Source organism: Cetorhinus maximus, chromosome 14, assembly GCF_964194155.1.
Source record: "Cetorhinus maximus chromosome 14, sCetMax3.hap1.1, whole genome shotgun sequence".
In the NCBI taxonomy this organism is placed as follows: Eukaryota; Metazoa; Chordata; class Chondrichthyes; order Lamniformes; family Cetorhinidae; genus Cetorhinus; species Cetorhinus maximus.
This window is the reverse complement of record NC_135892.1, coordinates 103,989,703-104,008,020: the sequence shown is the minus strand read 5'-3', so window position 1 is coordinate 104,008,020 and position 18,318 is coordinate 103,989,703. Positions and strand designations below refer to the sequence as shown.

The 18,318-nt window shown below is 46.5% G+C and overlaps 1 protein-coding gene across 4 annotated transcripts in view; it reads right to left on the bottom strand.

Moving 5' to 3' along the window:
* smyd3 (SET and MYND domain containing 3) overlaps positions 1-18,318 on the bottom strand; it is a 732,860-nt gene that overhangs the window by 513,635 nt on the left and 200,907 nt on the right. For all 4 annotated transcript variants that reach the window (XM_078557395.1, XM_078557396.1, XM_078557397.1 and 1 more), the window contains exons 4-5: positions 17,386-17,443; positions 5,732-5,868 (exon numbers count right to left, since the gene is read on the bottom strand). In XM_078557395.1, coding sequence (XP_078413521.1) covers positions 5,732-5,868; positions 17,386-17,443 — 195 coding nt within the window. The remainder of the gene's footprint in view (positions 1-5,731; positions 5,869-17,385; positions 17,444-18,318) is intronic.

The following is an 18,318-nucleotide window of genomic DNA, read 5'->3' as shown; positions in this document are numbered from 1 at the left end:
AAACGGTCGCCCAGTTTGCGTTTGGTCTCTCCAATGTAGAGGAGACCGCATTGGGAGCAACGAATGCAGTAGACTAAGTTAGGGGAAATGCAAGTGAAATGCTGCTTCACTTGAAAGGATTGTTTGGGCCCTTGGACGGTGAGGAGAGAGGAAGTGAAGGGGCAGGTGTTGCATCTTCTGCGTGGGCATGGGGAGGTGCCATAAGTGGGGGTTGAGGAGTAGGGGGTGATGGAGGAGTGGACCAGGGTGTCCCGGAGGGAACGATCCCTACGGAATGCCGTCAAGGGGGGTGAAGGGAAAATGTGTTTGGTGGTGGCATCATGCTGGAGTTGGCGGAAATGGCGGAGGATGATCCTTTGAATGCGGAGGCTGGTGGGGTGATAAGTGAGGACAAGGGGGACCCTATCATGTTTCTGGGAAGGAGGAGAAGGCGTGAGGGAGGATGCGCGGGATATGGGCCGGACACGGTTGAGGGCCCTGTCAACCACCGTGGATGGAAAACCTCGGTTAAGGAAGAAGGAGGACATGTCAGAGGAGCTGTTTTTGAAGGTAGCGTCATCAGAACAGATGCGACGGAGGCGAAGGAACTGAGAGAATGGGATGGAGTCTTTACAGGAAGCGGGGTGTGAGGAGCTGTAGTCGAGGTAGCTGTGGGAGTCGGTAGGCTTGTAATGGATATTGGTGGACAGTCTATCATCAGAAATTGAGACAGAGAGGTCAAGGAAGGGAAGAGAAGTGTCAGAGATGGACCATGTGAAGATGATGGAGGGGTGGAGATTGGAAGCAAAATTAATAAATTTTTCCAGGTCCCGACGAGAGCATGAAGCAGCACCGAAGTAATCATCGATGTACCGGAGAAAGAGTTGTGGGAGGGGGCCGGAGTAGGACTGGAACAAGGAATGTTCCACATACCCCATAAAGAGACAGGCATAGCTGGGGCCCATGCGGGTACCCATAGCCACACCTTTTATTTGGAGGAAGTGAGAGGAGTTAAAGGAGAAATTGTTCAGTGTGAGAACAAGTTCAGCCAGACGGAGGAGAGTAGTGGTGGATGGGGATTGTTGGGGCCTCTGTTCAAGGAAGAAGCTAAGGGCCCTCAGACCATCCTGGTGGGGGATGGAGGTGTAGAGGGATTGGACATCCATGGTGAAGAGGAAGCGGTTGGGGCCAGGGAACTGGAAATTGTTGATGTGACGTAAGGTGTCAGAGGAATCACGGATGTAGGTGGGAAGGGACTGGACAAGGGGAGAGAGAAGGGAGTCAAGATAACGAGAAATGAGTTCCGTGGGGCAGGAACAGGCTGACACGATCGGTCTGCCAGGACAGTTCTGTTTGTGGATTTTGGGTAGGAGGTAGAAGCGGGCCGTCCGAGGTTGGGCGACTATCAAGTTGGAAGCTGTGGGAGGAAGATCTCCAGAGGAGATGAGGTCAGTGACAGTCCTGGAAACAATGGCTTGATGTTCTGTGGTGGGGTCATGGTCCAGGGAGAGGTAGGAGGAAACGTCTGCGAGTTGACGCTCAGCCTCCGCGAGGTAGAGGTCACTGCGCCAGACAACAACAGTACCACCCTTGTCAGCGGGTTTGATGACAATGTTGGGGTTGGACCTGAGAGAACGGAGTGCAGTGAGTTCAGAGAGAGACAGATTAGAATGGGTGAGAGGAGCAGAGAAATTGAGACGGCTAATGTCACGCCGACAGTTCTCAATGAAAAGATCAAGAGAAGGTAAGAATCCAGAGGGAGGGGTCCAAGTGGAGGGAGAATATTGGAGGTGGGTAAAAGGATCCGTTGAACGGGGAGAGGACTCCTGCCCAAAGAAGTGAGCACGGAGACGAAGACGGCGGAAGAAGAGTTCAGCATCATGCCGAGCCTGAAATTCATTGAGATGAGGGCGTAAGGGTATGAAACTAAGTCCTTTGCTGAGCACTGAACGTTCAGCATCGGAGAGGGGAAGGTCAGGGGGTATAGTGAATACGCGGCTGGGGCTGGGATTGGAAGATGGGGTGAGGACGGAGGGACAAGCAGGGGTGGAGGGTCCCCGATGGGTGTTGGAGTCGATGAGTTGTTGGAGCTTGCGTTCCTTAGCACTTGAGAGAAAGAGAAAAAGTTTCTTGTTGAGGCGACGGATGAGGCGAAGAATAAAATGAAACTGGGGGCACGCGCAGCTTTGAAAAAGGGTGCGGCGGTGCTGCTGGAGGGAGAGGTCAAGTGTGTTCATATGGCGGCGCATGGCACTGAGTGTGGATCTCAGAATGCGACGGGAACAGCAGTCCGAGAAACGTTTTATGTCCCGGAGATACCTGTAATCCTGGGTGGGTTCGAAACAAGAGGGATGGAATTTCAGTTGAAATCCACGTGGGGTGAGTCGGAGACGGAGACAGTCACTGAGAAAGGAGATATGGCTGTGAAAGCGGGTTTTAGTAAACACCTTGTCAAACACCAGGAGAGAAATGGAAAGCAATGAAGGTGAGCAGGGCAGAAGAGACAGTCGGAAATCCTGTCGGAGGACAGAACCATACTTCTTCCAAGAGGGCATTTTTTTGAAGAGAGGTGGCAGTCAATCAAACACAAAGATAAAAACAAAAGGCTAAAAGCTACTGCGGATGCTGGAAATCCAAAACAAAATAAAAACAGAATTACCTGGAAAAACTCAGCAAGTCTGGCAGCATCGGTGGAGAAGAAATCAGTCAACGTTTCGAGCCCTCATGGCCCTTCAGCAGAAGATTTTTGTTGCCTGCCGAGGGTCTTATATTCATAAACCCATCGCTCTAAGAAGAACTACGTGCTTGATATTCAATGTACCCCCTTAATGTGCTCCCTTCATCTACACAAGTTCCAAAAACCTGTGCACAGATTGGGACGTGCACTGATAATGAGAAGCTAAAATTGAGGGATTCCCAATTATGCTGTTCAAGTAGAATCAAGAAATGATCATAGATCACTGGTAAGCTTCTTGCTGCTGGCTCAGCGCATTTCACACTGCCGATCAGGGAATTGTCTTCCACCATCACCTCAAGTCAAATGGGAAGCGTCACGTCACACACTGCCCCACATACTGCTCACTAGAATGACACCCAACCTGTTTCTGTGCCACACAGAACCAAAACCAATGGTGTCAGATAGCAGCAGTTTCATTCTCATGGGCTCCACCAGCCATTCCAGTTTGGAACAGTGAGTGAACGTGTCAAACAGAAAAACCGCCCCAAGGTGAGGGTGCAGGGGGTGGGGGGGGTTTGAAAAAGCTACAATCGAAAGACTTTGGGGTATCAGAATTGTCAACAATGGTTTACTGAGAAGGAGAACGGAGTGCCACTCCCTGGCCTTTTCCCCGTAGCCCTGCAATCTTTTTCCTTTTCAGATAATGATCCAATTCCCTTTTCAAAGCCTCAATTGAAGCTGCCTCCACCACACTCTCGGGCAGTGCATTCCAGGTCCTAACCACTCGCTGCGTGAAAAAGTTTTTCCTCATCTCACCATTGCTTCTTCTGCCAATTACTTTAAATTTATGCCCTCTTGTTCTTGATCCTTCCACCAATGGGAACAGCTTTTTCCTATCTACTCTGTCCAGACCCCTCATGATTCTGAATACCTCTATCAAATCTCCTCTCAACCTTCTCTTCTCCAATTTTTCTATGTAACTGAAGTTCCTCATTCCTGGAACCACTCTTGTGAACCTTTTCTGCACATCCTTGCTAAAGTGTGGTGCCCAGAACTGGACGCAATACTCCAGTTGAGGCTGAACCAGTGTTTTATACAAGTTTAACATGATTTCCTTGCTTTTGTACTCTATACCTTTATCAATAAAGCCCAGATACTGTGTGCTTTATTAACCGCTCTTGCAACCTGTCCTGCCACATTCAATGATTTATGCATGTTTACACCAAGTGCCCACTGCTCCTTTAGAATGATACCCTTTATTTTACATTGTCTCTCTGCATTCTTCCTATCAAAACAAATCACTTCTCTGCAATAAATTTCATCTGCCACTTGTCCACCTATTCCACCAACCTGTCTATCTCTTTTTGAAGTTATACACTATCCTCCTCATGGTTCACAATACTTCCAAGTTTCGTATCATGGGCAAATTTTTGAAATTGCGTTTAGTGCATCAAGGTCTAGGTCATTAATACGTATCAGGAAGAGCAGAGATCCTGGCACTGATCCCTGGTGAACTCCGCTACAAACCTCCCTCCAGTGCGAAAAACATCCTTTAACCACTTCTCTTTGTTTCCTGTCACTCAGTCAATTTCACATCCATGTTCTTCCTGTCCTTTTTATTCCATCAGTTATGACTTTGCTCGCAAGTCTGTTATACGGCACTTTATCAAATGCCTTCCAGTAGTCCATACACACCACATCAACAGCATTACCCCTCATCAACCCTCTCCATTACCTCTTCAAAAAATTCAAGAAAGTTAGTTCAACATGATTTTCCCTCACCAAATCCATGCTGGCTTTCCTTAAGTAAGCTGCATTTTCCCAAGTGACTATTAATTTTGTCTCGAATTATTGTTCCTAGAAGCTTCCCCACCACCCAGGGTAAAATAACAAGCCTGTAGTTGCTTGGCTTATCTTTACAGCTTTTTTTGAACAAGGATGTAACATTTGCAATTCGCCAGTCCTCTAGCACCGCCCCTGAATCTAAGGAAGGCTGGAAGATTATGACCAGTGCCTCCGCAATTTCCACTCTCACGTCCCTCAGTATCTTTGGATGAATCGCATCCGGTCCTGGTGTCTTATTGAGCACAGAGAGCCTATCCAATATCTCTCCCTTATCAATTTTAAGCCCTTCAAGTTTCTGAACTACCACCTCTTTCACCATGACCTGGGCAGTATCTCCTTTCTTGGTAAGGTCAAATGCAAAGTATTCATTTAATAACTCAGCCATGCCTCCTACCTCCATACATAAATTCTCTTTTTGTTCCCAATTGGCCTCACTCCTCCTCTTACCACCTTTTTACTATTTATATGCCTGTTGAAGACTTTTGGGTCCCCTTTTATGTTAGCTGCCAGTCTATTCTCATACTCTCTCTTTATTCACTTATTTAATATTTCAACTCCCTTCTGAACCTTCTATACTCGGCCTGGTTCTCAGTTGTATCATCCACCTGACACCTGTCATCTTAATTTCTATCACTTGCAACATCCAGGGGGCTCTGGTTTTTTTGTTTGCCCTATCTTTCCCCTTCATAGGAAAATACCTTAATTGCACCTGAACACTCTCTTCAAACTCGCAGTGATTTGCAGCACTGAAGCTCTTTTGAGTTTCCCTGAGGGTCATTAAATACGTGAATGACACTCAACTCGTGAATGCTTTCAAATGAAAACAGAGATTGGGTTGGACTGCAATTCACTGACAGCTCACTGGCATTATTTACAATGTTTACTGAAGAGACATATCTGCTCCCTGGAATAATTTCTCTTCAACAGAAATGCTGCTAATTGGCACCAGATGAGTTCTTTAGCTTCCATTCGCTTTGTAGTGTCACATGATGTGCGTCCTCAAAGAGTGGCTTGTTTACATAGCAGCAGCAAGTTGTACCCAGCTACATTGGTTTTATCTCAATTCTGAAAACCCGCAACCCCTCACCACATCCAGCAATCGCAGCGACTTCAAACAACTGCACCAGGGTCTGTAACTCGCAGGGCCGGTCAATGGGAGAGCGGCCTCTCCCGGCTGAACAGCATTCCAATCGTCATGCCAGTCAACTTTTTGAAAATAAAAGAACTTACTTGACCGAAGAGGTGAAGGAGATTTAAACCAGGAGGCAGCTGGGATGTGTCCTGAATTTCCTCCTGAATATAAAATTGCAGCATGACTGTAAGTTGCCCAAGGCTTCCTTTCATTTCTTCGCTCATCTGTTTGATATCTGGGAAGGAATGAACAAAACTGGTCGTCAACCACAATGAAAAAGTCTGCTGTGTGGCAGCTGTTCTGTCTAGACTCATCTACTCCCCAATTCCATTTGAAGTGGGCACAAGCATATATCTTTGCAGTTTTGGCAGGTAAATAAGGTACAAGAAGCATACAACAGGCTCCTGCCACCCATCGCTGTGTATATATATAAAAAAAAAACGGGACAGCAACTTTCAGGACAGGTGATCAATCAAAACTGCGGCTCTCTGCAAAGGAGGGCAGTTGTTTCCCTCACAGCTCTGCGGCGACAATTGGTGCGATTTGTTTGCGTATAGACAAGACAGAGGCCAGTGGTCAAGAAGTAAATCATGAGAGGAAATGTCCTTGTACCACAAAACTAATAAATGACACTCACGAACGGGCACCGGGAAATTGTCGAGCTCCGGCGGTCAATTCCCTGTGTGGAAGGGTCGGGCCCTGCAGCTCTGGAAATGCTGTATTATTATTTTTTTTTTGCAAGGTGTGGGCATCCCTGGCTCGGCCAGCTTTTGTTGCCCATCCCCAATTGCCCCTTGAGAAGGTGGTGGTGAGCTGCCTTCTTGAATCGCTGCAGTCCATGTGGTGTAGGTACACCCACAGTGCGGTTAGGGAGGGAGGTCCAGGGTTTTGACCCAGCGACAGTGAAGGAACGGTGATGTATTTCCAAGTCAGGATGGTGAGTGACTTGGAGGGGAACTTCCAGGTGGTGGGGTTCCCATGCGTCTGCTGCCTTTGTTATCCTAGGTGGTAGCGGGCATGGGTTTGGAAGGGGCTGTTGAAGGAGCCCCGGTAAGATACTGCAGTGCGTCTTACAGATGGTACACACCGCTGTCAGTGGCGCACCCGTGATGGAGGCAGTGAATGCTGAAGGTGGTCAATGGGGTGCCAATCAAGTGGGCTGCTTTGTCGTGGTGTCAAGCTTCTGGAGCGGTGCTGAAGCTGCACTCATTCCAACAAGTGGTGAGTATTCCATCACACTCCTGGCTTGTGCCTTGTGGATGGTGGACAGGATTTGGGGAGTCAGGAGGTGAGTTACTCACTGCAGAATTCCCAGCCTCTGACCTGTTCTTGTAGCCACAGTATTTATATGGCTTGTCCAGTTCAGTTTCTGCACAATAGAGACCCCCAGGATGTTGATAGTGGGGGAGTTCAGTCATAGTAACGCCATTGAATGTTAAGGGGAAATGGTTAGATTCTCTCGTTGGAGATGGTCATTGCCTGGCACTTGTGTGCTGCGAATTTGACTTGGCATTTATCAGCCCAAGCCTGAAGGTTGTCCTGGTCTTGCTGCACATTTTTTTCCTTTTTTTTTTGCGGGCATTGCTGACAAGGCCAACATTTGTTGCCCATCCTTAACTGTGCTTGAACTGAGTGGCTTGCTAGGTCGTTTCAGAGGGCAGGTAAGAGTCAACCACATTGCTGAGAGTTTGGAGTCCCACGTAGGCCAGACTGGGTAAGGATGGCAGATTTCCTTCCTTAAAGGATATTAGTGAACCAAACGGGTTTTTACAGCAATCGATGATGGTTTCATGGTCACCATTACTGAGGCTAGCTTTATATTCGAGATCTCTGGGGGTTGAACCCACGTCCTCAGAGCATTAGCCTGGGCCTCTGGATTACTAGTCCAGTTACATTACCATATATCACCCTATGAACAAACATATAAAAGTTTAGAACACGGAAACAGGCCATTCCATCCAACAGTCCATGTCAGCATTTATCCTCTCCAAGCACAATTACCCATCCTGCCCCTCTAACCTATCATCCACCAATCAAATCTAATTCTATACGTCGACTAATTTGCTTTGTCTGCGAAACTGAGTTCGGCAGCATTGCCACTCATCATTTCCCACTGTCCACCCCTCTAACCCTCTTTCAGTTAATCTTGTATCTGTGGCCCCTTCACTATTTGATCTCTCGATGACTGAAAATGACCTAAATCTATCGACCCTTCCATTACTTCAGTCATAAAATTCCAGCACATTTGAAACGCACGGCCTGAGTGGTGAATGCAGATTCATTAGCAGCTTTCAAAAGGGAACTAGATTTCTACAATCAGAGGAAAATACTGCGGATGCTGGGAATCTGAAATAAAAACAGGAAATGCTGGAAAAACTCAGCCGGTCTGGCAGCATCTGTGGAGAGAGAAACAGAGTTAACGTTTCGAGTCCGTATGACTCTCCTTCATCAATATATTATAATCGAACTAGATTTCTACGTTGGGGGAAAGAAAATAGCAGGGATATGAGGGGAGAGCAACGGAGTTGGAGTGACTGGATTGCCCCTCTAAATGAGCCAGCACAGACTTGATAGGCTGAATGGCCTGCTTCTGTGCTGCACTATTCTACATTATCCCGAGATCTGTGTTGTTCGAACAAATAAAGAGCTAGTTTTTCGAGGTACGTTCCGGCCTACAGGCACGTATTTCTGCCTTCCGTACATATGACAGGCCTTTAGGGAACATGTCGTGACAAGTAAAGGATTATAAGAAGAAATAGCAGCAGGAGTAGGCCATTCAGCCCATCGAGCCTACTCCGCCATTCAATAAGATCATGGCTGATTCGGCCTCGGCCTCAACTCCACTTTCCTGCCTGTTCGCCATAACCCAGGCCTCCCTTATAAATGAAAAATCTGTCTCACTCAGCTTTGAGTATACTTAATGACCCAGCCTCCACAGCTTTGGTGTAGAGAATTCCAAAGATTCATGACCCTCTGATATTCCTCCTCATCTCTGTCTTAAATGCAGATTGCCCCATGGGGGGCGGAGGTGGGGGTGGGGGGGAATATATCCTCTCAGCATCTAGCTTGTCAAGTCCCCTCAGGATCTCACATGTTTCAATAAAATCACTTCTCATTCTGCTGAACTCCAACCGCTAAAGACCCAACGCGCTCAACCTTTCCTCATAAGGCAACCCTTTCATCCCAGGAATCGACCGAGTGAACCTCCTCTGAACTGCCTCCAATGCAACTATATCACTCCTTGAGTAAGGAGGCCAAAACTGTACGTAATGCACTAGGTGTGGTCTCGCCTATCCTCTGTATAATTGTAGCAGGAGACTCCTACTTGTATCCTTCAGCCCCTTTGCACCAACATTCCAGGATGTGTCTCTGCCACAGCTGGCTTGAGGCAAGTGGGCAAACCAATGAAAAGCCGCTTTTCCTCTTCAAAATAGTCCTCGCGTCTACAAGGTAACTCTTCGAAATAACTAAAGTAAGAGCAAAATACTGTGGATGCTGGAGATCGGAAATTAAAACTGAAATGTGACAAAATTTCAAAAATCCGAAATACGTTCGAGATAACTCATTGTTGGCGAGACACTTTTGAGGTTTTTTTTTGAAAGGGGTGCCATAGCACTACATAAACTCAAGATTATTCTCTCTAGCAATTTCCTTTCCAGCCAACTTGTACACTTTGCAATTATTTCTTACACATTTTAAAGTGATGTTACCTTTCATTTGTATTTACAGAATTTGACTACTGTACATTCTGTAGCCAGAGGCAATATACTGAATTGAATTTGATTAATCTACACTGATGGAAATGGAGAACATCATTAATAAGTGAAACACTATTAAACTGTGGGACAAAAACCAATTTCAGAGAATAGGTAGGGTTACCCGGACACTAAAAAGGATAATTAAGGCTATGCTTACAACTCAACGTCATTATAAACATGAGCGGTCAGCCATTACTCACCAGGTGTCACCTTTGAAATCAGAAGATTGTGCATTCAAGTCTCACTTCAGAGGCTTGAGCACAGTTCAGGCTGACACTTATAACGCAGCACTGAGGGAGTGCTGTGTGGTTGGAGGTGAAATGTTAAAACCAAGGCCGCCACCTGCCCTCTCAGCCAGATGTTATAGATAATCGCAGTGGGATTCGAAGAGGAACAGAGCCATTCTCCCCAGTGTCCTGGCCAACATTTAGCCCTCAGCCAGCTTCACCAAGGTTATCTGATTATGCTCTCAATACTCTTTGTGTGACTTTGCTGTGCGCTAATCGGCTGCCGTGTTTCCCTGCGTTATAAGGATATACTTGCCATAGAGGGAGTGCAGCGAAGGTTCACCAGGCTGATTCCCAGGATGGCAGGATTGTCGTATGAGGAGAGATTGGGCCGATTAGGCCTGTTTTCACTGGAGTTCAGAAGAATGAGCGGGGATCTCATTGAAACGTATAAAATTCTGACAGGGATGGACAGACTGGATGCAGGGGTGATATTGCCTCTGGCTGGGGGATCTAGAACAAGGGATCACTGTCTCAGGATATGGTGTAGACCATTTAGGACTGAGATAAGGAAAAACTCTCACTCAGAGGGTGGTGAACCTGTGGAATTCACTACCACAGAAGGCTTTGGAGGCCAAGGCACTGAATATATTTTAGAAGGAAATAGATAGATTTCTGGACTCTAAAAGTATCAAGGGTTATGGGGAGAAAGCGGGAGTATGGCGTTGAGATAGAGGATCAGCCATGATCATATTGAATGGCAGAACAGGCTCGAAGGGCCGAATGACCAACTCCTGCTTCTATTTTCTATATTTCTATGTAACAGCAGCTACACTTCAAGAGCGTTTGTTCAGCTGTGACGCAATTTGGAACGATCCACGGACACGAAAGGGAATATATAAATGCAGATTCTTTGATGCCAGTTTACATACTGGAATCCAGTGTGGAACCACGCACAGGTAATTAGATGACATGTTCAGCCATCAGGACTGATTCTCTCTGCTTTAGGAAGCTAGGCTTCTTGTGTGCCCCAACGCTATTGTTTGTGGAGCAGGAGGGGCACATACTACTCAGTTTGTAATATCCATCTGTTCCAATGTATTCTAGCTCATGCAAACTTAACTGCATTTTACTTCAAATCAGAGCTAGTTCTGAATGACAATGTTTGAAACGCAGGTCCTTTAAGAAGTAAACCAGGGCAAACTTCAGAGTGAATTGAGAGCAGGTGATGCTCACTGAAGCCTGTACTTAAGAGCTGGGCTTTTCCCCACTAAGGGAGGGCTGCTTCTGGAGTAGCAAAGGATCCAGAAGGGAAGTGTGGAACTGGTATTTGACTGAACTTTAGCTTAACAATAAAACTGTTGTGATTCACAGAATGTCTGGTTCATGGATATCCACCTGTAAAGCACTGAACGAGCATTTTGCGGCCTCTCTCTTCTCCTGGAGTTCTCTGGTCACAGCGCTGCATGGGTAGGACAAGGAGGCAGGCCCCAAGCCGGAACAGGGATTGAACCCAGTGCTGCTGACGCCAATCTGATCCACACCAGCCATTCAGCCAACTGAACCAACTGCACCACCCCCCGCCGCCCCCCCACCCCCACCCCCCCCCGGGGTCCGAGTTGCTGTGGCAACATACATACACTTTTACATGTGTGCTGTAGTCCAGAGCTATGAATAGTGATCGGAGAGGCTCCAATTTCTTTCCATCAAATGGTTCTGAATTCTTCTCCCACTAAGTAAGGGGTTTCCTGTAGGCCTCACCACTCTACTCCTTCTCATCTGTGATTTTCTCCACTCATAACCATATCCAGTGCTTAGAATTCCAATCAACACTGAGGAACTGCCTTCACATTGCAATGCCTCGGTACTCTCCCCTTTCCACTCCCCACTCAGTGTAGTGATTGTCTTCATGACCTTTAGGCTAGGAAGTGGAAATGGAGTTATCATTCAGCTCTTCGAAGGCACAGTTTCTGCCCATCCTCACAGGTTCTGTGCTTAGCACCCACCTTCGCCAAGCTTCATGCTTCTTCATTTGTCAACATTCCCGATCTTACCACCTCCTCCGGCCTCAGGTAGAAGTCCAGGTGACCGCTTTTACGTATTGCGAGATTAGTACTCAAATCCGTTCACGTTTCTTAACAGGTCAAAAGGTATTCTGCACTTGCACTTCCCACCAAAACAATTTTAAAAGCCTTGATGTCAATTCAGGACATGGTGAGAAAATGGGTCAACAGATTTTTTTTTAAAAAGTGGTCACAAGTACAATTATGAGCAGCATTAGTGGTTTTATTACAATTTGGCTTGCAGGGAAAAAAGGTGTTCCTGAAATGAACCATCAGAGTGTGCAGTATAGGCAAGGGTAGAAGTGTCACTTTGTCCTAAGGCCGTCCCTACAAGGGGGAAGCTATCAGGAGGTTGTTGGAGGGGACCCAACGTCTTGACATTATCTTAAACATTCCTTTGGTCAGCAGAGCAGGTTCAACAACAAAACAGACCAGAAAGGTCGTTGAATTAGTTGATTGCAGTCAAGACAGCAAGAAGAGATACAACTATTGTCAAGAGGAGTCCTGAGAGAGTAAAGGCAAGAGGGAAATCAGCCACAGTGCCCATGCCTCTGTAATACTAATGAGAAAAGATGTCTGGATATGCACCTGAAGTGACGTAATCTGCAGAGCTATGGACCAAACGCTACCAAATGGGATTAGGCTGGGTAGCGCGCTTTCAGCTAGCACCGACATGATGGGCCAAGTCCTTCTGTGTTGTAAATTTTCTATGATTCTATGATATGGAGCCAAGGGGTGTGGATAGAGTTAGGATACAGATCAGCCCTGATCTCATGGAATGGCAGAAGAGGCTCGAGGTGCTGAATAGCCTACCCCATTCCAATATTCCATCCTGGAACATGCGTAAACGTCAGGTAGGGAAAGTTTCAGGACCGGCTGCGATGTGACCCTTGCCAATTTACCCCAGCTCCCTACCCAGTCAGATTGTCTGATGACAGTCAGTCTCAAGGTTCCCACATTAACATCAGGTGAAACACCTTCTGGCCCTTGGAGCCACATGCCTGCAGGAGGTGAACCTGTTCAGGAACAACCATGATGAGAAACAATGGAATAAGTGCTCACAGAGGTATCATTGACCAATAGGGCTTCTCACAGAAAGTTTTGAGGGCCCTACTGTTCAAGACTGCAATCGCGCAAACAAGAGACTCTGATGATACTGTTCAAAGATAAACAGTTAGAGAATAAATTAAATATGCTGTGGCAGAATTAAGTCAGCATGTTTCCAGACATACCATATTTTCTATCTAAGTACGGGTGACACATTGTCACTGAGGTTTTTCAGGATGTTGAGGAAAAGTATGATCCAGACAGTCATTACCATAAATTCACAGTATCCACAGTGCCCCCTTGACCTAATTTATCATTGAAAAATAAACTACACAGAAAACAGGAATGGAACAGATATTTGGACCAATCAATTACGTAAAGAAAAAATTCCAAAGCAGTCTTCCAGACATATTTAATGCTTCGCTATTCCCATTTCCACATCCTTTGTTGAATGCTTAACCTTTTAAATCAGTCAAATTATAAATTCTTAAATGGTACAGCCATGGAGCGAAAAGCACTGAATGCACACCATCAAATCCACGATTAGTTCCAATTACTCAACTTATATCCATAAAATATATTGAAGACTGCAGCAAGTTTAAATGCAGTTTAGCCTTTCCTTAAAACAAAACTCAGTCACAATTACAGTTAATGTTTTTTTTTAAAAAAAACGGCATAAATTTTCACTGGCCCGGCTTTCAAATTGCCTTACGAAAGCATTTTCTGTGAGATATTTTAATGCTATTAATCTGTTAAAGGTTCAGTGCACATTAATGGGTTCCCTGACACCAAAATACAGCAAGAATTACTGCTTGTGAATGCTTCAATCACCCACAGGAAGTTTGTACTGTCCTGCTCGTTACTTCATTAAAATCTTATCCAACTTACACTGTTCAAGCTTCGTATGAGCCCCAGATTTCATCTCAGCTGCTGAGAGGTTGGAAGCTGCTCAAGCTGGGCACCTTCCCCAAGATAATGGGTAAACATTGGTGGTGGTGGTAGTGGTGGTGGTGGTATAGTTCACTCAGGGAGTCCAGGTTGCTCTGACAGGATGCCATTTTATATACATGTTGTAGTCTGGAGCTACGGGCAGTGATGGTAGAGGCCCCGACTTTCTTCCCATCACATGGCTGACTCCCTCCCACTTTTCCGCACTGCCACTGGCGTGTGCTGGAAGGATTTGCAGGTCCGACACTCAACCTCTTTGGCCGTGTTACAAACGCGCCTTCCTTGGCCATCAAGTCCTGGGGTGGGACTCGAAAGTCAAACAGTACAACACGCAGAAGCGAATCAAAAAGAGAAAAACGGGTCTGCGTTTATATATCGGCTCAGCAAATCTGTCCAACATCCCAAAACACTTCACATGTTAAATTACTTGGAGCCAATCAGCTAAGTAGGTAAGAACAAAATCTTTAAAAATTCAATTCTGCCATCTATGATTTCATAAACTTCTAACCTTCGTTTGTTGCAAGTAATCAGAATGGAATATTTAACTATATAGCTTAACAATATGGAAATATTGGGCTACATTTTGCAGGGTGGGTGGGGAAGCATTGGCAGTGAACAGTGTTCACAGTTCACTGGTTCCTGGAGTATAGAGGGTTCCTAGGTGGGATACGCTAATGTATGACCCAGATGATGATGTATCACCGATGCCAGTCAGTCATGTGTTAGACCCTCGAGGGACAGCGGTTGGAACACCATGTTCAGGAGCAACATATCTACTCTGCAACCTGTTCAGATGTGATACTAATAAACAACTGAAGCAAGTACCAGAGTATGACAACAATCTGCCCAGTGACCAAGAACCACACCTAGAATCCCCAGAACAGAGGGACCATCTCAGAACAGTTCCCAGTCTGACAATAACTTGATTTCGAAATTCTTATCCTCGTTTTCAACTCCCCTGATGGCCTCTCGCCTCTCTCTCTCTCTCTGTAACCCCCTCCAGGCTCCAATCTTCTAAGAATCTCTGCATGCTGGGCTCTCGCCTCATCCCTGATTTTAATCACTCCGCCATTGGCAGTCATGCCTTCACCTGCTTTGGCCCCCCAAGCCTTGGAATCATCTCCCTAAACCCCTCCACCCCTCTTTCTTTCTTTAAGATGCTCCTTAAAACCCACCTCTTCGTCTAAGCTTCGGGTTACCTGTCCTGTTTCTAGAAATCAGTTGCCCACCCTAATGACATGGGGTGGCTCCAGCTGCAGCACAACCTCCCTCTAACCCAATCTATTAACCAGTTCCGTTAACAGTGTGTTGACTAACAAGCTGTAGAATGATTTGCAAGTGCACGAGCGCAGTTCATCAGCAGCTACCCCCCAACAGTGACGACGATGACTACATTGGAAATGGAATCAAAGCATAAGTGACAAGGGCTCAGCGAGCACTGTGTGATTACCACAACATGTGACATTACTACAGCGCCTGCTGACACAGAACTGTCTAATTCCAACCATCCCGTCCATTTTAGTTTGACTGAGAGATGGCAGTTTGCAGAATACTGGTTCGACGCGTTGTTAGTATTTCATTCAATTAGTGCACAGCGTATATAATTAATGTGCCATTATAAGGAAAACCACAGGCCTAAACATAATCTGGCAAACTGCAGCGGTTATTTATACTGACATGCCCAGTAAAGGCATACCCTCTTCATAACTTTTAAAACACGGACTGGACTCAGTGTGGAATCTTCTGGAACTGACTTTTGTTTTAAAAGTGGACAATAAAATGCTGCAAAAGACGGCCACCAAGAGTCAACTAACTTGGTCTGTGGGTTCAAAACTAACACGCTGTCTCAAAGGGGCACATTTCACGTAAAGAAGCTGTCTCCACTCATCTCCTGAGACCATCCAAAAGATGTTTCCTGACTTGAATGGGTCGTTCTGAAACCAATTGTCTCAATTCCCATGGGGGTGAATGTCTGCAAACACCAACCCAGGTTGTGGCTAATCAACTTTAGCCCAACACCATATTTGGAAAAGGGGACTGTGGGATCCCACATGGTAAAGCAGCCACGTTGGTCTCCCTATTTAATCTTTAAGCGCTGTCTGCAAATACTCAGCAGCAGAAAAGGAATAGGAATTTTGCAGCCCTAAGTACTGGAAATTGTAACATCGTAAGGTCTCCAAGCTTGTTCCTTTGAGTCCAGCAAACCAACTTTCTAGCAACGAGACTACAAGTAACTAACTTGGTGCCCTGCATCAGGTCCATCTCTTTGAGAGAATCCTGCAATGACTCAGGTGTGCAACTTCGGCTAGTGAATTCATCTAGGCCACACTTCAGGAGTAAAAACGTCTTCTTCACCAGGTCTACAATGTGTGCTTTCCAAGATGAGTCAACCACATGAATTACAAATTATTCTTTTGTTTATAACTTGTAAAAGTCCACTATTGTCCTGAAATAGACTGTGCGTGTGCGCGCGCGCGCGTGTGTGTGTGTGTGAGTGGGTGAGAGTGTGTGTCTGTGTGCATGTGCTTGTGTGAGTGGGAGTGGGAGTGGGTGAGTGTGTGTGTCTGTGTGCATGTGCTTGTGTGAGTGAGAGTGGGTGAGTGTGTGTGTCTGTGTGCATGTGCGTGTGTGAGAGTGGGTGAGTGTGTGTGTCTGTGTGCATGTGCTTGTGTGTGTGGGAGTGGGTGAGTGTGTGTGTCTGTGTGCATGTGCTTATGTGTGTGAGAGTGGGTGAGTGTGTGTGTCTGTGTGCATGTGCTTATGTGTGTGGGAGTGGGTGAGTGTGTGTGTCTGTGTGCATGTGCGTGTGTGAGAGTGGGTGAGTGTGTGTGTCTGTGTGCATGTGCTTGTGTGTGTGTGAGTGGGGGGGTGTGTGTGTGTGTGTCTGTGTGCGTGTGCTTGTGTGTGTGTGAGAGTGGGGGTGTGTGTGTGTGTGTGTGTCTGTGTGCATGTGCTTGTGCGTGTGTGTGAGTGGGTGAGTGTGTGTCTGTGTGCATGTGCGTGTATGAGAGTGGGTGAGTGTGTGTGTCTGTGTGCATGTGCTTGTGTGAGAGTGGGTGAGTGTGTGTGTCTGTGTGCATGTGCTTGTGTGAGAGTGGGTGAGTGTGTGTGTCTGTGTGCATGTGCTTGTGTGTGTGAGAGAGTGGGTGAGTGCGTGTGTCTGTGTGCATGTGCTTGTGTGTGTGTGAGAGTGGGTGAGTGTGTGTGTCTGTGTGCATGTGCTTGTGTGTGTGTGAGAGTGGGTGAGTGTGTGTGTCTGTGTGCATGTGCTTGTGTGTGTGAGAGTGGGTGAGTGTGTGTGTCTGTGTGAATGTGCTTGTGTGTGTGTGAGAGTGGGTGAGTGTGTGTGTCTGTGTGCATGTGCGTATGTATATATATATATATATATATATATATGAGTGAGTGATTGAGTGACATAGCCTTAGATTGCTGCTGCTGGTTATTCAAATTGACCATACGCTCAGGGATTAAGAAACACGCACTTCTTCCTTTTCAAAAAAACATACTGGTTACAGACGGTAGGAAAGGGAGCAGAGGTTCCAGTAGTTCTCTCTCACCCAGTTTTCTACAGAATACTACCGAACTCCAATCATTTTGGTGAAAAGCCAACCAGGATCCCAGCTCCCTTGCCCCCTGGTGACACAGTAATTTGTAGCCAATAGGACACAACAGATTCAGCTTCTTTGAAAACACAGAAACAAGTACTTACTGGACTGAAGGTCTGACACAGAGTACAACTCTTCTGATGAGCAGGGCGATCCAGTGAGCTGTAGGAGAAACATAGATCATTTTAACACCCTAATTTTAGAGCTCACCTCCCACCATCCTCCCACTCGCCAGCCCCTGTTCTCCCTTTCCTCCTGCAGACTTGCCATCTCCATTTTGTGGGGCAGCGCACCTCCAGGTACCTCCTGGGGATGCCTTTGGTTCATGTTGGAGCCAGTGATTATCAGTGAGCAACTCAAACGTGGGGAGGACACGGCAGCCGCGCTCACTCTTGCCCTCCCTCCCGACAGCTTTGGAACGAGATGTTAAACAGATGCCCCACCAGCCCCCTCAGGGTGGATATTAAAAAAAAAACCCCACTTCACTATCTGAAGACCGGCGGGGACGTTCTCCCCGGTTTCTGGCCAGTGGTTTTTTTTTTTTAAATATTTTTTCATGGGATGTGGGCGTCAATGGCAAGGCCCAGCATTTGTTGCCCATCCCTAATTGCCCTTGAACTGAGTGGCTTGCTCGGCCGTTTCGGAGGGCAGTTAAGAGTCAACCACATTGCTGTGGGTCTGGCTAGAACACGTAAGGATGGCAGGTTTCCTTTCCTAAAGGGTATTAGTGAACCAGGTGGGTTTCTACGACAATCGATGATGGCTTCACGGTCGCCGTTACTGAGACCAGCTTTATATTCCAAATTTATTAACGGAATTTAAATTCCACTAGCTGCCGCGGTGGGGTTTGAACCCATGGTCCCCAGAGAATTCACCTGGGCCTCTGGGTTACTAGTCCAGTGACATTACCACTATGCCACCATCTCCCCCTGTCACCCAATTAACAACGCAAACATAAACCATCTGGGGTTATTCTCACAATAGTCTGTGGGAGCTTGCTGTGCGCAAAGGGACTGCCACATTTCCTACACAACAAC